We start from the raw sequence: 25,110 nt of genomic DNA on the forward strand, positions 1-25,110 counted from the left end.
GGGTTTAAGGAATGAGTAGGTGAAATGGTGGTGGAATGGAGTCCAGGTAGACAGAAGTGATGCTCTGAAGTAAGGAAGTGCAAGATATGTTCATCAGTTGAAAGCCTACTATGACTGGTGCAGAAGGCCATGTAGTGGAAATGAGCCTGCAAAGGAAACACAAGACTGAATATCAAACTAAGTAGTTTAGAGTTTATTCAGGGAATTTATTAAAGCAATGGGTTCATGAAAAGTTGGGTCATTGCATTTTTTTCATATCATCCCATGCTGCCGTTTATGCAGAGGAAACTGAGTCCATTTAGAGCTAATGCATCCAGAGTTCTCCTGATCAAAGAAGTAAATGCCAAGGCCAGAGGTCATTAGCACATCCTTGGAGCCATAAAATTGGAATTGTGGATATACTGGAAGACTTTGACTTAAAAAGAAAACCATTACAATTAAAGCAAGTATTAAAGAGTGTAATTGACGGGACATTTGCCAACTTTGAATTAATTAGATTTAGCTTTAATCTCTAGAAGTGCTGGTTGCAGCAAAATGAAACCATCCTTCTTCAATGCAGTAAGACATTAATGTTCCCATTATGATTCATTTCCAATTTGAGCTCTTTCCCAACTCAAATCTATTGGTTGGTTAAAAATGAAGTGGTGGCTGCAAATAACATGGGAAGACCTCCGTGGGGCTCTAAATTAGTCAAATGAAAGGCATTGTTCCCATTTAATTGTTCTGAAAATCCAACCAATAGGTTCAACATTGCCAGTTTTTGCACTATGCTTGTGCATGTGTCTGAGTGCGTGGGCATGCATAGGAATGTCTGCTTTTAGCGAAATGGGCAGGTATGAGATATATCGATTGAGTTCTTCCTGTCATTGACTGAGTAGCAAACCTGTCACTTCTCCAAGTAGTGAATCATGTTGACAGAATGCATTACATTTTATAAGTTTTTTTCTTTGTTCAGATCATTTGTAGTTGAAGCACACTTGCCACCTTTTAAAAGTGATCTCTGCAGCATTCCAGAGCCACTGAAGTATTCATCTTGACCTGGATAGTCAGTTTCTCTGCTAGCACAGATTTTTAACATGAACAAGATTCTTTCAACCACTCTTTGCTTTGGATTCCTAACTTTGTTATCTGTAATGATTTTTTTGGAAATGGTGCATGGACGGCCATATCTTACCCAAGGTACGTACACGTGAATCTAAAATCCTACAGATGGGTGAATAATCCTTATTCTCCTGTTTGCATTGCCTTGATTTTTCTGCCATTATTGAAATAATGCTCTAAGGCACTGGTATTATGTAATCATCAAACATCCCTTCAGAAGCTGCTGTTTTAAATTATAATCTATGATGCTGTTCTTCTCAAGTAAATTAATTTTAATCAGTTTGTACTAAATGTATTTTAACTGCACTTTATTATTTTTTTTCTAACCATGGGGAACCTTTTTCTTACTTCTACTCTATGACCATAGGTGGTGAGTGTATAAATAGTAATACAATCAATGAACTAATATGTGCATATTTTGAAGTACATTTGGGGAAACAAAAGTAATATTTTTATCCAATGAGATTATAAATAAGTTATTTATGAGAGGAGAATGGCTCAGAAAAGAACAAATTAAGATGGAAATTTGTATTTGCAGAGATGGGGAAGTAATAATGCAAGGGGAAATCTACATAGTATTTTCAAGGAGGACAGTGCTAGCACCCACATTATGCATTTATCAGATTTCTAACATATTAGGGTACTTATGTTAAATGAAATAATTTAATCTATGATATCTACAAATATTTACTATATATAAAGTTGGAGAAAATAAATATCTGCTCTTATAATATTGTAACTTCTGTTAATCTTTCTTTAAAGTCTTCAATTCATTTTGTAGTGTAAGTAACTCTTCATCTGAGAATCTGTAGAGCTAAATTTAATGTTGGTTTATTAGGTGAGCAATATCATTGAAACTTTTGTATATTTCTTTATGTTTGAAAAATAGTAACTTAAAATGTGCTATTTTCCCTTCTAGCTTCAGGTTACCATCATCTAACTGACCTCCCTGATAGGAAGGAGTCTTTAGCTTTTGTCTTACATAAGGGAATCAAAGGACAAAAACAAAAAATAAATAAAATAAAAATTTAAAAAATAACATAATACATTTGGTTTACAGGATATTGGCTTAAGAAGAGGGCTAAGTTTCTCCCTTTTGGACTGAATTCAATTTTACTAGATCATGTTGTCTCAAGTGTGGTTTTAAAAGTCAGTGAAAGAACAGTTCTTTTGGCAGTGAAAATAAAAAAGCATAAATCCTTGTTATTTATTTATAAGGATTTTCCCATTGAAAAAACAAATTATCTCAGAGACATAAATAGAAGCTTGGGAATCAAAAACTTTGGATTTTATCCATGGCTCTCATTTTGTGTTTGGCTGGTCAAAATCATTGCACTTCGTGGGCCTCCACTGGTCTTGTGAAATAATGAGATTTTCAATATTCTCTCCACTCTGCAGACACGTGAGGAAAAATGACACCATTCATTGGGAGCTTTGCAAAAAGGTTAAGATGTTAGTTAGTGGTAATATATTTATTTTTTTATTGGTGTTCAGTTTGCCAACATATAGAATAACATCCAGTGCTCATCCCATCAAGTGCCCCCCTCAGTGCCCTTCACCCAGTCACCCCCACTCCCCACCCACCTCCCTTTCTACCACTCCTAGTTCATTTCCCAGAGTTAAGTCTCTCATGTTCTGTCTCCCTTTCTGATATTTCCCACTCATTTTTTCTCCTTCCCCCTTTATTCCCTTGGATGTTAGTTAGTGGTAAATCCCTTCTGATTTCACGTGGATGTGGAATATAGAAAAATCCAACCCTAAAGCATTTTTCTCAATTAAAATTAAATAACACCTCTGACCCTAGAATACCACACACTGATGTGCTTATATCACTGGCAGTATATTGGAAAGTTTTCTCTCTGGGACTCCCTTGGATCTGTTGCATTGTATGTAAATGGAAAAGATTAAATTACTAGTAAGGTCACTTTCTTATCTAAATTGTCTATGATTAGAGTGAGCCTCTGTCCATACACACAATTGTCAAAGCAGCCAAATATTTGACTTATTGTAATCTTTTAACACATTTCTCAAATAAGCATTTGTCTGCTGACAGGGTACAAAGTTGAGGTTACCATCCCTTGCTCTTTCTGTGTTAGTATTTCAGACAAATGGCACAGTCTGTCAGCTTTTGTTTTGTTGGGACTATAGAAAAGCACGGCTTGATGGGTAAACCTGACACTGAGCATACTGCCTAACACAAAAGACTGAAGAGTGAATATCATGACCCAGAAAACTATATATATAATTTATTAAATTTTGGTATTTTATCATTTTGGGGGTTTTCAGATTTCTTTCTGGTAAAATTTCTCCTCTGTCTCAAATAAAAAGCTTCACATTTGAATGTAAAGCAAGGAGACAGTAAACCCTTGATCCAGTATCTTACGTAGTAATGAATCAGTATTATTGGTATGCCTGGTGGCTCAGGGGTTAAGCGAGTCTGCCTTCGGCCCCGGGCGTGATCCCAGAGTCCTGGGATCGAGTCCCACATCGGGCTCCCTGCATGCTCCTCCCTCTGCCTGTGTCTCTGCCTCTCTTTCTGTGTCTCTCGTGAATAAATAAATAAAATCTTTTAAAAAAAAATGAACACGTATTATCTGTGTGTTTGTAAAAGCATTCACTCCATCACATCTGGGACACTTTGCCATCATTTGTGCTAAGGGTGCATCGACACTCAGGTATTTATTCAAACGTTTCCTTTATCAATATTAACTTTTAGTTCAAAGGCAGAAACAGTCTGAATAGTGCAATTTTTAAAGGCTGTATCGGTTTTATTTATTTTTAAGATTTTATTTATTTATTCATGAGAGACACAGAGAGAGAGAGACAGAGAGACAGAGACACGGGCAGAGGGAGAAGCAGGCTCCATGTAGGGAGCCTGATGTGGGATTCGATCCCGGGTCTCCAAGATCGCGCCCTGGGCCAAAGGCAGGCGCCAAACCGCTGCGCCACCCAGGGATCCCCATGCATCTGTTTTAAAACTGAATATGAAATCAAGAAAAAGGGACTTATTTTCTATTATATTTCTTAGAGAATATATTAACTTTAGGAATAAAAAAATTTAAAAAAAAATTTTTTGAGATATTTCTTCTGAGATTCCTGTAAATGATGGTTGCCTTAAAAGGTAGTGACAAGACGTTCTGAGGACAGTTACGAAAACGTAGTTACTAGAAAACAAACTGGTCAAGAAAGGAAAATAGATCAATTTTCTTTTGTGAAAAATGTCCCACTTAAACATGCGGAAGAGGATTGTGAATGAAACATAAAAACTTCAGCTCTAAGCTTTCCTCATTACTTCCTTCTCATCTTATACATTCTCTAAGTTGAAGGTAATGAATCCATTTTTCTTATACAGTTCTCTTTCTGAAACAAGTTAACTATTATCATCTGGCTGTCAAATGTATGTTATTTCTTTTTCAAACAAACATTACAAGGTGTATTTTTTAACATTTTCATAAACAACTGTAATAACAATTATGTTATTGCATGGCCACATCTTTAAATGATTTCTGAAGGTCTTCATATAATTGATGTTAAATAAAAGTCCCATTAATATTTTATTAGTGTTTTAATTAATCAATAGAAAAAAAATCACAGATAATTTCTATGTTTATGAAGTAAAGAAATTGAAGACTAAGCATCAATGAACTATGGTCAGTGTAGATACAATATTGTCACTTGCCCCAAGTCATCCATTTGCTTCCTCACCCAGGCTTTCTCATTCCTTTCATTAGCCTCTTAGTCCTCTGGATTCATCAATTAACATTCTGTAGATACAGGAAAGGCAGATGATTTAATGGAATTTTATATTCAAATCATGAGCCATTTCTGTACCTAAAATCACAATTTTTGCACTTCTAGACTTCAAACTCGCAAAAATAAAATAAAATAAAATAAAAAATAAAAATAATAACAATAAATAAAAAATAAAATAAATAAAAAAATAAACTTCAAACTCGCAAATCTAGTTTCTGCTCACACTGTCAGTGACTATGAGGAACTAGGAAATGGGGTGAATGATCTACAGAAGTTCTGTGATAAAGGTTTGATTTTGCAGGCCACCTCACAAAAGTTCATTTTGTTTGTAATACACTAGCTGTTGTTTCAATTGCATTATTTGTTGATAGTTTATTGAGTCTTCATGTTTTATGGCTTGAGTAAAGGCCATTTTGTCCTGATTTCTACTCCAGAATAAAATATTTACAAAAATTTGGGTGATATTTCTGTTTTTAAAGTGCTGAAAAAGTTGAGCATCTGATCAAAGAAGGGGCTGGGAAGTAAATTGACAAAGATGGAAAGATGTCAATAGACAGGAAGTAGAGATGCCTGGGTGGCTCAGTGGTTGACCAACTGCCTTTGGTTCAGGTCATGATCCTGGAGTCCTGGAATGGAGGGCCGCATCAGGATCCCTGCAGGGAACCTACTTCTCCCTCTGCCTCTGTCTCTGCCTCTCTCTCTCTCTCTCTCTCTCTCTCTCTGTCTGTCTCTCTGTCTCTTGGGAATAAATAAATAAAATATTTTTTAAAAATAGGGAGAAAGTAGACATCATACCACCTCTCCTGCAAGGTTTCCTTAGATGGTTTAAAGGTAATCTCGAGAACACAAAAAGGCTCATATTTAATTTTGTACAGCAAATAAAATCTTAAAATAAATTATTTTTCTTTAAAAATAAAACTTTTGAATTATATTTTTTATATTAAGCACAAGAGTAGAAAATTTCAATAATACAGATAAAAAATAAGAAATCTACCTGCAATTCTATTACCTAGAAATGATGGCAGGTAAATTTTAGGGTGTCATTTTTCAGACATACGTCTCCACCTTTCCTCTCACAATCTCTCTTTGAGTGCTCCTATGCACGCAACGATTTATTTATCAGCCCATTTTTTTGGATTACACAACTTTCTCCACACCCCTTTTATTGGTGAGTATATGCATTGATAGTTACCTGTAAAATGTATTTAATTAGAAATACTTTCAGTGACAGATTGAAATTGGAGGTTTCATTACATTGAGATGATTATTGCAGGAAATGAATTGTTTCCTGCAAAAGAAGATACAAATAGCAAGGAACTATTGCTGGATCTACTGAATAAAAATTTTGATTTCCAAAGACCTTCCAACGTTGGTGAGTCAAGAATTTATTCTGTCTTCTGAACTGCTCTTTCTAAATGTTAATGTATATTAAATAAAATAGTAACTACTCCCTTTTATGCCGCACTGATGGCTTAAGTGTTTTTATTACTTCATATTCACGCTAAAAGCAATGGCATTATTAACAAATATTAAAATCCTATCTTCTTCAATTAGAGAGTCCTAGTGGGATCAATAACCATCTTGTTACAAAATAGTTACCTTTACTCATATTTTCCTCTCATCTGTGCAGCTCCTCAATGGCACAGTTAATATTTTCTTTTATTAAATGCTTCACATCTGTTCATAGGTTTCCACTAGAAATTTCACAAATTAACTGCAGTCTTATAGCACATTTTGCAATCAAATTCTCTCAATGTGGGAAACGGTTGGAGTAAAGAACAGTGGGAAATTTAGGCTACACCAATGGAGTTTTTTTTTTTCTTTGAAGAACAGCAGAATCTAATTTATAATTGTGCATCAGAATGCTTTCTAAGAAATGACAAATACTGCCGGAAACAGTAAGTCTAGCTTCAGAAAAAATGTGATAATATGTCAGTGTGGTACACTCTCAGAAAACATCTGGCCTAAAGAAAATGTCTATTCATGGGACAATGTACTGACTACACTATCTTAATAAACACTTCAAAAATACAAAGTTTTAAAATTAGAAGTAAGATATTCTCATTGAAGAAAATGAATGAAATTATAAAAAAATGCGTGCTCATTGTAAGGGAGGGAGTTATTATTATTTTAGGTATTTCTCAGTTGAATTATATAGATGTTTGTGTCTTGCTTTTTTCACTTAATATTGTTTTATAAGATTTCCTCATGTCAATAAAATAGTTTATTTCTAAATAATAGTATTTATTAGAACTAAATAATAGTACTTGTTAGAGCTATGGTCTATTTTAGAAAGCTTTGTGTTTGTTACTAGAAATTAAGTATTTTCTCATTACATAACTGGTTGCAATTCAATATTACAGGTATTGAGAAAATATTTGGGCTTTATTTAGGGATGATGGGTGGTCTTAAATCATATGGAAAAGACCTTTGCTTTCCACATAAGATCCTGAATGTGTGTTCTGAAGTGAGTGAAATACTACTTGCAATGAAATTTTTCATATGAAAAATGTATCTTGCAGGAATAGAACTGGCAAACAAACTGGAAGAACTTAACCAGGTGAGAATGTGAAATACTTACATTTCAATTTTAATGATAATTACAAGGCATTTTCTTTGGACACATTTTGAAAAATTATCAGTACTATAGTGTAAAATTTTTTTATTCCTGCTAGAGACAGAGTAAAGTAGGGGAAAAATAGTCAAATTTCACTTAAAGAAAAGAAAACCAAAACAAAACTATAGCTGAAGTGATCTTGAGATGAAATGTGTAGAAACTCTGGATTCTCATCCCAGCTCTCCAATTACCTAACTATAAGACCATGGACAAATTGAAATTCTCTGGATCTAAATCTCCTCATCTATAAAATGGAAGACTATACCTAGATTCATGATTTTCAAAATTTATTATTATTTTTTAAAGTGGAAATACTTTTTTCCCAAATAAATTGGATGTGTTCCTAGTCGATGAAGCATATGCAGGTGGAGCTGTCCTGCTTAAAGCAGCTAGTTGGGGGCCTGAGGTGTTGCATTCTTGACCTGCTCTCAGCTGCCCTGATAGGGGGCCAGTTAGCAGCTTTCTTCCCCCACTGCTTGACATGTGGGGAAACAATGTGACGATCACCAAGTTAGATTATTTCAAAACTTTTCCCACAAACACACATGCAAATCCAATAATATACAAACCATGTGGCTGTCTGGGAGAGTGAATTATGCCCAATCGTTCTGAGCAGGTTGGACATCCTCAGTAGCCAGGTTGAAGAGTTAAGTCTTCAGGACAATCAGAGAGATTGCTAAAAATTAACATGGGTTGAATCCTGGGTAAAACCTCAAGGGCCTCAAAATACTTCTCTCTTTCTGCTGGAAAGGAGAAATATTTCAGGAAATTCAAACATTTACATAACTCTTTGGAGCTCCTTGAAAAGGACTGCTCGTTATAGGTGACATAAAATCTAGTCCAGCAATACAGTCTGTGTTTACAGGCTCCCCATTAATTAACACCTCGAGTTGACTTCCTTCATCATAAACTTGTTTTTTCCTGATCTCCTGTTGAGTCATGTACCTTTTCCAGCTAGTCTCTAAGTTTCCTTGTATTTTTCTATTTAATTCTTTTTATTTACTTTTTTATAGTTTTTCTCCTTTTCTATTCCTTTTTCTCTTCTTTTTTCCATTTTTCCTACTCTTTTTTCCTGTCTTACTCTAATTCTTCTTCAGTAGAAAGCAGTATCATTCTTATGAAAGATCAATAATTTTTATATTTGACTTTTAACAGTTGGAAAACCTAAAAGAGCAGTTCACAGAGGCAAAAGATGCTGAGATATCCTATGCTATAGATGGTCTATCTTCTTCCCATCCAAATAAGCGAGGTAAATTTTCATTTCAAAGTTTTAAAATTGATATCTAAAAGATTAATTTTTGCAATGATTACTGAGAGAGAAGAGATTAACTTGACATTTCTTAATCCTATGGTGAATACCAAAATCCAAGTTAATTTTTAAGAAAGAGGCCAATGAAAATGTTCCCCTATGAATGTATCTGAGCTATGTTGTGTTTACCGCAATAGGTAGCAAAGTCATATATCCCAGGTTTAAGTAAAATAGGGTCTTATTGTTTAAAATTGTGATCTATGCTTGCTATTTTGCTTAGAGACTGAAGTTGGGAGAATCACAAATAGAAACAACCCAGTTTTAAGTCAATTCAAATTTTAGAACAGCTTTATTGAAGTAAGGAGAACCGTCATTGCTCTAACACTTGGTTTAAGGTTTGAAACATCACAGTTAATTTTAGAAAGATTTACCTTTTGGACTGTCTTATTTTTTATAACATTTCTTGGGAAATTATTGTTTCTTGCTGAATTAGTTATTATATTTGAAAAATTATATGTATATTCCTCTATTGTAATAGTGATGTGAGCCTTCCTAAGATTCACAATGCTACTACGTGGGAAGAGGATGCACTGGTATTATTTAAGCACTTAGCATATACCAGACATTTTATATTTTAATATGTCAAAATATTGTGGTTAAATACATAGGCTCTAGAGCCAAACTGCTTGGGTTAAAATCAATGTGACATTTCCTACCTGGTAACCTTGAGCAATTATGTAACTTCCTATACATTTTCTTTGCCCCCAAATGCAAATTATAATAATAATTATCTTTATGAGATTGTCGGGGATGAGTAAATATATGAAAGGCATTTAGAATAATGCCTGGCATATAGTAAATACTATGTAAGCTTAACTTGTTTTTTATGGTTTTGATCAATACTATAATTATTATTTTATTTTCATCATAAACACCATAAGATATCCATTACTATGCTTATTTTATAGATGAGGAAATTACATCTCAGAGAGGTAAAATTATATGCCAACAATAACCCAATTGCTAAGTGACTCAGCTAGTGAGCCAGAAAAGAGAGAGTATTAGAAGGTGAATTGGAAGCTGTCAGGGAGAGAACTGTCAGGAGTTTTGAGGACCTTAGCTTTTACTGGGACATCATTAGAAACTTTGAACAAGAGAATAATGAGATAAGCTTTAACAGAACTGCTCCTCATGGAGAATACACTGAAAAAGATGGGGAAAGGTAGAAGCAGAGAAGCCATCAAGGAAGAGAATTTAGTGTTTCAGATGATAACGTGGTAGTAGCTTGGATTAGGGTGGCAGTAGTGAATTGATAAGAAGGAGCCTGATTCTGGATATATTTGAATAAAAAAATTAACGAAATTTACAGTAGGATTACCTGTGGTTTGAGGTTTTTTTTTTTTTTTTTTCAAAAAAAGGAAGGCATCATAAATGACTTCTAAGTTTTTATTTTGAGCAACTAAGTAAAAGAGGGTGATTTCTATTTATTGAGCAATAGATAGCTGGAAGAAGAAAAGGTTTGATGGTATAGAAGTGTTGGGATAGAGATTTATTGGGCCTTCCTATAATTAACATAACTTAGACTATAATGTGGTACCAGTTTTAATCCAAATCTTGAGGCCTATTAATAATCAAGTTCAATGCATGTAGTACAATCCTCTTCTATTTTCTGGCTATATCATCTAGAATGTTGTTATATCTTTACTGTCCCTAATATTGCCATGACACAGGAAAGGGATAGAGGACACATCCCAGCTCTAAACTGCCTCAATTCAGAACTTAGTTCAATGATAGGTGTCACTTCTCCTGAAGTCCATTGGCTAGAATTAGTCAAGTGGGCTGGCCCCAAAATACTGGCAAGACAGGTTGAGAGATTTTAGGAAGTACATATAATAGTTGGGGAGTACTGCCTCTACCACAGTCTATCCTTTGATCTCTCCTTAACCACATAGACTCTACTCAACTCATTCCCATTAGAGACAATTCCAGATTTCTTTCACTGACTGAAGCAGAACAAAGAATAGGCTCTCCCGGAGGAGATACTTACTATCTTCATCAGCTACAGTGTAGCTTCTTTATTTATAGACCTGTTGGCTAAAAGGACAAATCCAGTAATTGGAAGAGGAACAAGGATGAGATAAGCACAATCGATAATCCCATTCATAAAGGAAACAAACAGAGACACAAAGAATACTATCCTCCAGTAATTCTCAAATCCCGCTGGGCAAATATTATAAAGGTCCTCTACCCTCCGGTTGGGAAAAAGTGTCTTGACTGGATTCTGTGGTATCTAGGAGGAGTCATTTGCCCATTGTAATGTTTCCAATGGCTGTACTGTTTGAGATTTTTGCTTTTTCATTTTTATTCCTGGACACATCTTATGTGCTACTTTGGGATTATTCTCTTCTCCAGGATGACATAGTTTTCTCAGGTTTCATCCTGCTTTTACAAAGTTGGAGGCCCAAGATTTATTTTGTCTTAAAGTGTCAAAGATATTTTTGTTTTAGGATTTATGGTTTCTTTGGCAATGATATTCTTTCAAAAATTTAGAAAACTTCTCATGTACTTGCTATATGCAAATACTTTTTAAAAAACGGTTTTAGGGGATCCCTGGGTAGCTCAGTGGTTTAGCTCCTGCCTTCAGGCCAGGGTGTGATCGTGGAGTCCCGGGATCTTGTCCCATGTCAGGCTTCTGCATGGAGCCTGCTTCTCCCACTGCCTGTGTCTTTGCCTCTCTCTCTGTGTGTCTTTCATGAATAAATAAATAAAATCTAAATAAATAAATAAATAAATAAATAAATAAATAAATAAATAAATAACAGTTTTAATTTTTCTGCATTCTCACCCCAACTTGGTAGCAGTTGCCTGGAAAATATCTGAAACATACCTTAAAAACTATACACTCAATTTGATTTTTGCCCTGAGTTCTATTTACAGAGCCTCTGTCACTTGGAGTAGTTTCAAATCTTTTTTATAGCGTTTGGGATCTAGAAGAAGTCAGTTCTTTCAACATTTTGAGATCTTGTATTTCTTGACTCCCTTTATTCCCTTTTTATTTGTTGTCAGATAGTATTTGGGGGGTAAATAAGGCAAACTACATTAGGAAAATAACCTCACAATCTCAGTGATATAAATTGCTTTAAGATTTATTTGTTGTTTACATGAAACCTTGTGTATGTTGGTTATCTTCCTTTACTCTGTACCTATTCTATGTGTCCCTGTAGTAGAACAGGAGAGAATTGGAGATAAACACACTCTTAATTGTCCAAATGAAGCACATGATCATAATCTAACTTAACAGGGTCATGACAACACCTAGAAAATGTAAAAAAACAAAAACAAAAACAGAAAAAAACCCACAAGAATATTTGGAGAGTCATATCCCTACTACAGCCATGCATAACAATATCTTCCCAGTATAATAGGCCTCCTTATGCGCATTTTGTAGTTTCAGTTACCTGTGGCCAACCATGATCTAGAAGCAAATGATCCTCCTTCTAACATATCAGAATTCTGGTCAATAGTAGCCTAATGCTACATCATAGTACCTATGTCATTCACTTTGCTTCATGTCATCACATAGACATTTTATCATCGCACATCATCACCAGAAGAAGGTTGACTATAGTATAATAAAATATTTTGAGGGACAGAGGTCACATTCAGATAACTTTTATTGCAGTATATTGTTACAATTGTTACAATTGTAACTAGAACAATTGTTCTAGTTTATTATTGGTTATTGTTAATCTCTTACTGTGCCGAATTTATAAACTAAACTTTTTCATATTAATGTGTGTATAGGAAAAAAACATAGTATTTATAGCATTCAGTACAATCTATAGTTTAAGGGATCCATTAGGGAGGGGTCTTGGCACATATCCCCCACAGATAAGGGGAGACTTTTGTAATGATCTGAATAGACCATTGAATATATAAATTTGAAGTTCAGGGAAGCAGCTCATATTGGAGATAAAAATTTGACAGTTATCAGCATATCAATTTTGCTTGGTATTGTGATCATACCGCCTAAGGAATGACTCTAGATAAAAAAGAGAAGACAGCCAGAACAGAATCCAGGGCGATTCCAAAGTTAGAAATTGGGCAGATGAGAGAATCAGCAAAGGAACTCTTGATAAGAGTAGCTACCAAGGAAGGAAGTGACAAAGGAAGGCTGCACTGTTTCCAGGAAGTAGTGAAACTGTATTTAAAGTTTTAATAAGTCCAGTAAGTTGATAACTGCAACTTTCCTTCTGAACAGCAATGAAAGATTATTAATGGATTTGACATGAATTTCTTGGTGGACTTTTTTGTTAAAGAGAATATGATAAAACAATATTTTTATCATTTGTCAGGAATCACTGACAATAGACACTACTTTTGAGAAATTTCATTCTAAAGAGTAGAAGAAATTGGGATATCAGCTAGAGAAGTTTGAGGGCATGTCAAAGAAACTTCTTTGTGTTTTAGCAAGGAGATATTAAAACATATTTGTATGTAGTAGGAATAAAGTAAATATTTGTGGTGATAAAAGATATGAACTGAATGCCTAGGTTAAGTCACAAAAACAGCCTACATTATATTTTAAGTGTGATTCCATTATGTAACTAGAAGTTGTCTGGTATAAATAACATTGTATGAAAGCAAAATGGACCCAGAGATCCAGCTAATGCACTAATAACTTATACTTACTGGGGAATCTTATACTTTGCTTTAATCATTTAATATATCGTGATAGATGCCTACTAAATTCATTAAGAATGTTGCTGTCTAATGTGATAAAACATCTTTCATAATAAAAACTCTTAATATATTGGGTATCAAAGTATCACAACTCAACATAATAAAGGTCATATGTTACAAACCCACAGCTAATATCATATTCAATGGAGAAAAATTGAAAGGGATTTCTCTGAGTTTGGGAACAAGACAAGGTTGCCCACTTTCACTACTTCCATTCAATATAGTACTGAAGTCCTATCTTGAATAATTAAGAAAGACAGAAATAAAAGTCAAAGAAGGAAGGAAGAAGTAAAATTGTCACTAATCGTTGATGACATGATCTTATATATACAAAATCCCAAAAATTTGATAAAAAAAAACTGCTGAAATTAATGATTTCAGTAAAATGGCAGATTACAAAATCAATTTACAGAAATTTGTGGCATTTTTTTTATACTAATGATGAAGCTTTGGGAAAAAAAATTCCAGTCACAATAGCATCAAAAACAGTAACACTTAGTAATACATTGTTTTATTAAATTGTAGTTGGTCTTCAAGATTATTTTAGTTTCAAGTGTATAACATAATGATACAATATTAGGAAGTGATCACTAAGATGAATCTAGCTACCCTATAAAGCTTTTAAATATTATTAACTATATTTCCTACGCTGTACACTGTGCTCCCACGGATTATTTATTTTATAACTGGAAGTTTGTACCTCTTATTCCTCTTCCTTTATTTCACTCCCTCCCCTCCGGCAACTGCCAGATCATCCTCTGTATCTGAGTCTATTTCTGTTTTGTTTTGTTTGTTCATTTGTTTTGTTTTTTTTTAGATTCTACATATAAGTGAAATTATATGGTGTTTGTTTGGCTTATTTAGCATAATACCTCTAGGTCCATCCATATCACAAATGGCAAAAATTTCTTTTTTTAATGGATATTATAGTGTGTGTGTGTGTGTGTGTGTGTGTGTAATGTCTTCTTTATCTATTCGTCTATTGATGGACACTTAGGTTGCTTCTACATCTTGGCTATTGTAAATAATGCTGCAACAACAGAAGGATGCATGTATCTTTTCAAATTACCACTTTAATTTTCTTCAATTAAATACCCAGGAGTAGAATTGCTGTATCATATGGTAGTTCTATTTTTAATTTTTGAGGAACATCTAGACTGTTTCCCATCGTGGCTACACCATTTTTCATTCCCACCAACAGTTCATGAGGGTTCCCTTTCCTCCACATTTTTACCAACAGTTGGTATTTGTTTATTTTGACAACAGCCACTCTGACACGTATGAGGTGATACCTCATTGTGTTTTTTATTTGCCCTTTTATGATATTTAGTGATGTTGAGCATTTTTCATGGTCTTTTGACCATTTGTATGGCTTCTTTGGAAAAATGTTTATTCAGGTCCTCTGCCCATTTACTTAGGAAAAAACTTAACCGCGGAAGTGAGAGATCTGCACAGTGAAAACTCTAATACTTTGCTGAAAGAAAATGAAGAAGACACAAATGGAAAGAAATCTGTGTTTATGGATTAGAATAATAAATATTGTTAGAATGGCTATATCCTCCAAAGCTACCTACAGATTCATGCAATCCTCACCAAAATAAAGAAGGATACTTCACAGAAATAGAAGAAATAATCCTAAAATTTATGTGGCACCACAAATGACCCCAAACAGCCAAAGATGTCCTGAGGATAAAAGAACAAAATCTGATTTCAAACTATACTGCAAAGCCATAGTAATAAAAAAACAGTATGTTACTGGCACAAAAATAGATATGTAGACTAATGAAACAGAACAGAAAGCCCAGGATTAAATCTTGGCATATAGAGTCAACTAATATTCAACAAGAGAGCCAAGAAATCCAATGGAGGAAGGATGATTTCTTCAGCAAATAATGCTGGGAAAATTGGAGAAACACATGCAGAACAATTAAATTGGACCCTATGCCTCATACCTCACAAAAATTTATTGGAATAGAGAGAAGACTTAAACATAAGCTTGATAACATAAAACTCTTTGAAGAAAATATAGAGTAGCTTATCAATACTGGTCTTGGGAGTGACTTTGGATGTGACACCAAAATCACAAGCAACAAAAGCAAAAAATAACAAATGAGACCACATCAAACTCAACAGTTTCTGCACAGCAAAAGAAACAACAAAATGAAATGTCAGGTTATACAATGGGAGAAAATCACAAGCAACAAAAGCAAAAAATAACAAATGAGACCACATCAAACTCAACAGTTTCTGCACAGCAAAAGAAACAACAAAATGAAATGTCAGGTTATACAATGGGAGAAGAGAAATTCTCTTATCCATATATTGGATAAGAGATTAATATTCAAGAAATATAAAGAATACAACTTAATAACTCCAAAAACCTCTAAAAACACCTAATTGAAATGAGAAGAACTAGATTTTTTTCAAAAATGATATCAAAATAGCTAAAAGCCACATAAAAGATGCTCAAGATTCACTGATCAGCAGGGAAATGTAAATCAGAACCACGATGAGATGTCACCTCACACCTGTTAGAATGACTATCATAAAGAAAGCAAGAGACAATAAGTGATGGTGAGAATGTGGTGAAAGGGAACTCTTACACACTATTGGTGGGAGTGTAAATTAGTCCAACCACTATTGAAAACAATATGGAAATTCTTTAAAAAAATTAAAAATAGATTTACCATAAGATCCAGCAATTCCACTTCCAGGAATATATATATATATATATATATATATAGATGAGTGGATAAAATTGGTGTATATCAATAGATAAAATGGTATATATCAAGAGATGAATGGATAAAAATGGTGTGTACACACACACACACACTGGAATATTATCCAATTATGAGAAAGGAAAATATCATTTCCAACGACATGGATGAAACTTGAGCACATTATAAGTCAGACAAAGAAAGACAAGTACTTTATGATATCCCTTCTATGTGGAATCTAAAAAAGTCAACCCAGTGAAAAAAGAGTAAAATGGTGGTAACCAGAGGGCTGTGGAGGCAAAGGGGGTTTGGATCAGATTGATGATGTTTAAGTATACAAACTTGTAATGAGCAGTAAATAAGTCATAGAAATCTAATGCACAGTGTAATGAATATAGACAATGATATTGTACTATAATGATGTAATGTGACCTATACTACTCCAATGGCAATCATATTACAATATATAAATTTGTCAAAGTAACACTGCACACCTTAAATTTACAAAATGTAATGTCAAATTTAGCAAATAAAGAAGAAGAAAAGGTCTCTTAGCTCTCACTTTGGTTTACTTACTTAGTTGCACTCAATGACTTTAGCTTTTTGGCTTCATAAGCTGACATAAGATGGAAGCAGCACACTTGAAGAAACTTGGGAAGGGGAGATGAAAAATAAATAAATATATGGCTGTCCAATGCATAGCATCCTGCTAAAAATAGGGATACAAGAGTGAACCAGACAGACATCAACACCAGAATGATAGTGAGGGATTTCCTTCATGCAGATGATAAATGGTAGATAAGCACTGAAGAGTTTGGCTCTACTGGGGATATCATTCATGATACTTCCTTTCATCCAGGTCCAGAAAATTTCCCAAACTGTATTCCCATTGCATACTTAATCGAGCCCCGCATGAGTAATTTTTGGATATGTGTACATTTATATCTTCCTGACAGAGTTATTCAATGATATCCAAAGGGCCAGACAGGCCAGTGACGATAACTTTTTGAAACACATTATAAAAAGAAGATTGAATTAGTGGGCCAAGCTCCTCAGTTTAATGTCTGAAAATAAACTCTTTTCATAGGATTTGAATGTGGTTTCATTAAAGGAAGCTGCGGCTCATGTAGAAATGAAAAGTATACTCTGAAGCTGTCATAACACTGTGTGTGTAGGTGGTGATGCACTTGAGGGTTACTGGTTTACAGAGGGAATGGAGAGGGAGGGGAAACCTGGCAAGCAGAGACTTTTATCATTTATTTCAAAGAGTATTTCAAAGAGTATCTTTGTAAACTCTTTTTTACTGTGCGTCCCATTCATCAATAGTGAATCAAAGACCTGTCCTCTGAGGTCTTAATTTTCTAAACCACTTAGACTGAAGGAAATCAGAGAATTTTTTTTTAAGATTTATTTATTCATGAGATACACAGAGAAAGAGAGAGAGGCAGAGACACAGGCAGAGGGAGAAGCCGGCTCCATGCAGGGAGCCGGATGTAGGACTCAATCCTGGATCCTGGAATCAGGCCCTGAGCCAAAGGCAGATGCTCAACCACTAGTCACCCAGGCATCCCAGGAATCAGAGAAATTTATCCCAAATTCTATGAAGCTACTATAAGTCAGGTGATTGGGAACAACCTATAGAAGATTTAAAATGACTCATTTGTGCATTTGAAGGTTAAAGAGTACTGTTAGAATTGGTTTGATTTTTCTGAAGCATCATTTTTATGGTCCGAATGTGAAGACTCAATGTGACGATCAAATTGTTTAAATAACATTTGGTGATTTGCAAAGTGAACTTTAAACTCTCTTCCTTCCTTTCCCCTCCCTCCCCCATAAATCGAACCATATTTATCATAGTTTTTACTCATGTGACTTCCTCTTTGGAATTTCAGTCACCCCAAATATAAAACAGAGAGGTGTATCTAATTGGACAACCTACTGTATTCTCTGAACTGTATTATGTGCATTATTATGTAGAACAGTGCTATATAAATGAACTTTCTGTGATGAAGTGACCATTATGGTACTCACTGGTTACAAGTCACTATGGAGTACTCTAAATGTGGCTAGCGTGATGGAGAAGCTGAATTTTTAAATTTTATTTAATTTTAATTAATGTATAGATTCACATGAGGCTCATAACAACCACATTGAACAATCCTGTTACCAAACTCTCTTGCTCATACTGAGCTACACATGAACTATTTTATTCAAATGTGATGCTTCATCAAATATCCTCCTAATAAAGAATTTGTTTCATTTTCTTTTTTAGCCTGCTTTTGGAAATACTGTGTCTGAAGTTTTTTCTCTGGATACAAAAAGAGAAGAACATTAGAAAAAAGAAATACGTCTACTTATTACCGCTTAAAGATTGAAGCTATTTTAAGCATAAAGTAACGGTGGCATTTATTCTGCATATTGCATACTTAAGGTTTAAGTTGTGAATAATGGCAAGTCGGTTGCCCTTTTGCCTGGCATGGGCTATATCAAGTGGACTTGTAGTGCTAAAGTTGACAGTGTTGTATCTATAATTGTATGCTTTCCATAGATTCAATGTCTATATATGGTTTTGTCTGGTGATAGCTATTGAGCTATCAATTAAAATATTTTAAAAAGCATCTTGGAAAATTAAACTCTATGGTCTCAATTTATGAAAAAAAATTGTCCTTTCTCTTTCTTTTGGTTGCGCTAGCTATTATCTCTTTTCTGTTCATTTGGACAACTGTCACTGAAACTACTACAACCAAATAAATATGTCACTAGAGAGAAGGAATACATGATTTATTGGGCTCTGGGAGAAAGTAACATTAGATGTCTCAGAGATAGATATTAAGAAAACTTTCTTACAAAACTATTTGCCTTTTGGTTTCTTAATTCCCATCACAGCATCATGAAATATTTGAGACTCAGCATGTCTTAAGAGACTACACTCATTGTGCTAAAAAATAAACAAAACTCTGGCGTTTTCTTGATTCTATTTTCTTTTTCACATCTATACATCAAACTGCTCTTGATTGCATCTGAACAAGCTTATTTAATCAACTCAAGGCAGGGAGTTCAATTTTGTCTGTCACCTGTGCTAGCACAGAAACATCATCAAAGTAACTTTACAGAATATTAAGGACTAGAATAGGGCAGCCCAGGTGGCTCAGCAGTTTAGTGCCACCTTCAGCCCGGGGTGTGATCCCGGAGACCTGGGATCGAGTCCCATGTCAGGCTCCCTGCATGGAGCCTGCTTCTCCCTCTGCCTGTGTCTCTGCCTCTCTCCCTCTCTGTTTCTCTCATGAATAACTTAAAAAAAAAATCAAGGACTAGAATAGATGGCCAGATGAGCCTACACACAGTTCCTTATTTCACATGGGGTAAATGCAGCTTATCTACATAATATTAATTTTGTGGTGCTTAAAGAGAAATCTATCTCGTAAGAGAGAATGGACAATATTGTTTAAGTTTAAAAACCTATAAAACAAATCAAGTTGAGTAATATATCTATAGTGTTATTTATATACTTGTTAGGAGCCATCAAATGTACATAAATATTAGTTGCTCAATAATGCTTAATTATTCTCACATATTTATACCAGTTAGAAACACAAACATAATACCGTTATAAAGAAAGTAAAAAACTCCTGTGTTCATCATCTCATGTTTATTAACTTTGGAATAGTTAAACAATATGCATTCTGAACATTCAGGGCTAAGGTCATTTTAAAAAGTTATTGCTACTTCTTCCTGTTAGAAGATTCCACCAAATTACCTTTTAATAGTTTGCTTTGAGAAATTTGATTCCTTTAAGTTATCTGTAGATTAAAGGTATAATTTGCTAGACTTTTTGTAGTGTGAGTAAATTTTAAGATGATATAACCAGGAATGAACATCCCTCATGAAAAACAGGTTATGTAATTGATGCCAGAAGATATAAATCCATATTTATAATTTGCTCTATGAAGCTTCACAAATGAATGAGATGATTCATCATATTCTTAACAGAAATTATGTTTTAATTTCCTGCTATGTTAAAAGAATGGCTTACTTCAAACTAGTGTACTGCTGACTTATTTTCTACTTTGTATAAAGTAGTGGTAAAAATTAAAATAGAAAATAAAATAGCTATGAGTGGAGAAAACATTTTTCTCTTTTTGTTCTTGAAGTCTTGTGTATATATTATGAGATAAATGCATTACACATTAGAATAGAGTATAAATCCATATATTGTGACCTCTGACTTTAATTAAACTGAAGGCCATACGCATAACTTTGCATTAAAAAAATAAAGATGATAGGAAATCTATTTGTTTAATTCAACTTTAAATCTTCACCATAAGAAAATCGTAGGCTTTAATACCTTTGTCAATGCATGAAGCAGCAGCACCTCATTGGATTAGAAGCTTACAAACACCCAGATGGGAGAAAAAGGGAAGAAAGAACTTCCAAGGCCTAGAACACATTCCTATAATTCAACAGAAGGTTGGGGAAAGATGGCAAGATACATTCTAACTTCTTAAATAATTCTTTCAAATGACAAGTCCTACAGGATATTTACCCACTGCTAACTTCCTAATGCAAGTTTATGGAAAACAGAATTGGTTAGTTCTCTCAAAATTCATCTTTCTTTGCTACAGTCCATCTATTACATTTAACAGAACCATTAATTTGTTGTTTATTCTCTAAATTTAAATGTGAAGATTTTCAGCAGTTGGAAAGATTTCCCCAAAACTAAGAATCTATATGCAAACCCACTCTGTATTCTAAGTATACATGTTCACTTCTATGTTCTTTGAGTCCACTTTATTCTTTGAATGATATATTTATTCATTTCTTAGTTCAAATTAACAACTATCCATTTTTTCCTCTTGTAATATGAATATACCATCTTATAACATTCTTCCTTTTATGCTAAAATAAACCTCTGTCCTACTGACCAAACTTTCTTCCTCTCATATGTCAGATCTGTTTGACAGTGATTACTTGGGTTTAAAGAAGTGTTTTCTAGAGGCTTTAAAAACTTCTGCTAACTTATGCTGTGTCTGCTTCAAGAAATAAGTTATCTTTGTGTTTTGAAAGCATACCCAATGCACAACGGGCTCATGTACCTAAGTTGCAGTAACATCACAGTTACTGTTGAGAAATGAACTTTCCAGAGTATGACACTTTACGCTTTAATAGATCAATGAAAAATAATTTGAATCATTTTAAAGAAATCATTCTTAAACACAGTATACTTTTCAACACCTTATTAGACACAGTGTATGAAACCAGTTTTGTAGGTGAGTCACAGTATAATAAGCATCAAGAAGATACTTATTATACTGTGCTAAAATTATGTATATTTAATGAGCCCCAGACTGCTTTAGTAGTTAACTTTAGTAGTTAACTACTTAGTGATTCTTAGCCTTCCCCCATAATTTCATCTGTTACTCCTGTGAGGTTGTTCTCACAATTAACCACTGCTGCTCTTAATTAAATACCAGTTGTAATTTAAAGAAAAGAAAAGTTGTTAGGGGACATGAAACCTCCAAACTTGACAAATGAGTGATATCCTTCACTTCCTAGTTCTGTTAACGTGCTCTGAACTGCAAGTATTTTCTCAGTTCTTTAGAATAATAAAATTGATGGGCTTTATTACTGCTGTTTTTTTTCCCTTGTTTATAAATCTTTCTTCTTTTATTTCTGGAACTGGGGCTACATTTTATTTGGTTGAACCTGACTGATAGGTGAATACATTAAGAGAAGCCTAATTTCATAATTATTACCCAAGAGGCTCACAGGCAAAGGATAAGAGAGAAATAAAATATTTAAGAGAACATATACAACACTGTCTTTCCTTGTTCCTCAATAAAGAGCAAACAGATTGTATCCAAGTTTTACAGAAACAAGTTGGTCTTCAGTTATTATTCTTCAACAGCATGAGTGTATCTAGTAAATGCATATAGAAAGCATTTCACTGTACAGTGTTTCGATTGTTTCTTGGAAAAGCAAGTTTTGGAGTTAGGTAACCATTCCTCTTAACTAAAATACATATTTTAAAAAATCCATGCTTTGAAATGGTCTGCATAATTTAATTGAAGTTATAACAATACTTTGATGTGATAGACTGAAGTTCAAACTGTGGAAAGGATTTGCAGAAGGTCAGTTTTTTAAATGTTTTATCATTCAGAAGTGCAAAGAATTTCACTGAAGCATCTTCCATGTTTCTGTGATGTTTCCCCCGAGGAAGTTGTGTCTGCAAAAATGAAAATTGAAATTGTTAAAGCTACTGAGAGCTCCATAGATAAGGGAAGTACCATGAACATCGATTGACAAGAGCTAAAACTCTACAAGATGTTTCGTTATAGCTTTTTTTTTCTTAGGACATGTTTTAATTGCAAAGACAATAATGCAAAATGATAATTTCAGATGAAAAAACATTAAAAGGAGCATCTTCAATGTACAAGCCAGGTGCTTATGCTCAAGCCACAATTCCTTGCTTTGGATACCTGCTACATTCTATTTCTTTTCAGTCTTCAATCTTGGCTCAGGGATGTTGCCATGACATACAAAAGAAATGATCAAACTAATACTTTCAGTTTATTGCTATGAAAGCACATTGCTAATTGTATATTTTGCTCTACTTAAAGGGCCCAACAATAATACTGACATTTAAACATGATATTTCTGCTCTTTGAGAGTTCTTTTAATATATATGAATGATAGTGTGTCAATATTTATCTAAAATAAAAAATTGTCAGGAAAATACAGCAACATATGCCTTACATTATTAAAAGTCTTCGTGCATGTGGCAGCAAGGGAAAGCATAACTAATAGTCCTATTTCTACCAAATTTCATCAGGAAGGCATCCTAGTTTCAATGGCAGTGATGTAGAACTTGCTAACTGTATTTAGAGAAGATATGAAATGTTAAATAAAACCCATTTGAGTTGCTTAGAGCTGAAGCCTATAAAAAACTCAAAACTGTGGTCCAATATGTTAATGACTTGGAGAAGACATTGTTCCAAATACCAGGTTATCTTCTTTTCTAAAACACATATTGAGAAGAGGTTATTTGTTCTGGAAACTAGGTAACATACAGCAGCTGCATCTAGATCTAAACTCAAACCACGCAAAACTTCCACGATTAGAACCAGTTTCACTTTTAGTATGAAGACTGAAACCGAGAAGGTGAAAACCCACAAATAAACCTACTTTAAAAGAGTACACATTAATTCCCACAGAAGTGGAACAAAGATTTTCACAAAGTATAACATCCCACTTCTGTTTGTTTTAGAAATGTATAACCAGAAAAGTTGGCATCCAGCAATGACAACTTAGCATCCTGAAGACTTTATAGGTCATGAAGAGAATGCTGGCCTAGAAGTTCAGAGACACCTGGGTTTGGGATTTTGCTCCAAAAGTCTGTAAAATTTTGAGCAAATCAATTTCCTCTCACAGACCCTCTCACAGACTCCTTTGTTAAAAACAAAACAAAACAAAAGGTTGGATTAAGTGAGATTTTATGTTTTTGAAACTCATAGTGACTTAATCCAAAAAATACTGTACCAATAAGAAATAACATACAAAAGTGATTTTGTAAAGTTAAATGGAAATCAGATATATTTTTTATGTTTTTTTTACTATTCATAAACTATAAAACACTAAACTTCATATGAGGAAGTAAAAAAGCATCTGAGAAATCTCAGTGATAATGGCAGGAAATAATAAATAGAAACCTAATGGTTGAACGGCTGCACCTGCAATGATTGACAAAAGGGAAAGAGAAAATATATGATGCTAAATTTTATTCTAAGCCTGTTCTTTTGTTTTATTACTATCTTGAAACTTTAGCAATAAGGATAGTGGTTGTCATCATACCACTATGAAGGACATAATATATGAATTTGAATTTCACCCATAGTGATTCAGGAGACATTATATTAATTCAACTACCTTTTCATAGTTCAGCGGTTATCTGGAGTTTGTATGGTCTAAAATTTCATATGAAAATGTATATGTAAATGAGTTTCCTACATGATTTTTTAAATCATAACCTGTTTTGGTTTAATTCAGAAATACTAAAATGGGTGATAATCCAGCATGTCCAAGGTGATAGAGTACATGTAGAAACCTATTTGTTTCAATCTCAGTGTCATAATGCTCTCAATACATCGAGAAACTGGAGGTTTATGATCCTAATTTCAAGGAGTTACTTGGTTTTTAATAGCAATTAGATCCTACTCAAAGATAATGTGGTGATTTTAAACAGTCCTGAAGAGTAACCATACTTGGTATATCTCTAGATATAAGGAAAGTTCAATCCGTGTTTTGAAGACGGTAGTGCTCAAAATGCACTGTTTTATTCACAGTACTCATTAAATCCTCTCATATTGGTGGACATCAGTAACTTCATGATTTCATTGATCAAGAGCTCCATGGAGAAAAAAAAAAATCTTTTAACTGAGTCATTCTGAGAATAATAAAGTTGAAGTAAAAATATTGGCTTCTCATTATGGTTTAGGGCATTTGATGAAAATAAAAAACTGGCAGGATTTAAATTGAGAGGTTCAGGGATAGTGTGATGTTTTGGGGGATCTGTATCATTGGTCTAAGGATCATCCTGAGAGAAATAAAAAGCATGAAATTCATGCTTGAAATTGGCAAAACAGTTCCAGATTGTCTTATCTGCTTAAGAGGGAGGATGCATCCTCTGTAAGCTTTACTGAGAAAAAATACGTTGCCTAGATTTTATGTTTAACATTTTATTTTTAAAATATATAGTGTATGACTAAATATACTTTTGAAAATGTAAGCTCAGAATTTAAGCTTTCTGGAGTTTAAGCTCTGGAATTTAAGCTACTTACATCATTTACTAGCCATATGGCATTGTGGGTTAATATGCCTTTTCTGCTTATTGTATATTAATAATAGTATTAGCTATTATTATGGAGTACTTA

The 25,110-nt window shown here is 33.9% G+C and overlaps 2 protein-coding genes across 3 annotated transcripts in view; one reads left to right on the plus strand and one right to left on the minus strand.

Moving 5' to 3' along the window:
• The first annotated feature begins 1,038 nt into the window (after positions 1–1,038).
• UTS2B (urotensin 2B) lies at positions 1,039–21,109 on the plus strand. The gene is made up of 5 exons (XM_026007180.2): positions 1,039–1,179; positions 6,128–6,226; positions 7,377–7,414; positions 8,627–8,720; positions 18,456–21,109. The coding sequence occupies exons 1-5, from the start codon at positions 1,077–1,079 to the stop codon at positions 18,479–18,481; spliced, it is 360 nt and encodes a 119-aa protein (XP_025862965.2). The 5' UTR covers positions 1,039–1,076; the 3' UTR covers positions 18,482–21,109.
• The window catches only part of OSTN (osteocrin), a 43,542-nt gene continuing 38,249 nt past the window's right edge, over positions 19,818–25,110 (minus strand). For both annotated transcript variants that reach the window (XM_072751500.1, XM_026007179.2), the window contains exon 5: positions 19,818–22,406. The gene's annotated coding sequence lies outside the window, so the exon portion shown is untranslated. The remainder of the gene's footprint in view (positions 22,407–25,110) is intronic.

Source organism: Vulpes vulpes, chromosome 3 (assembly GCF_048418805.1).
Source record: "Vulpes vulpes isolate BD-2025 chromosome 3, VulVul3, whole genome shotgun sequence".
Classification (NCBI taxonomy): Eukaryota; Metazoa; Chordata; class Mammalia; order Carnivora; family Canidae; genus Vulpes; species Vulpes vulpes.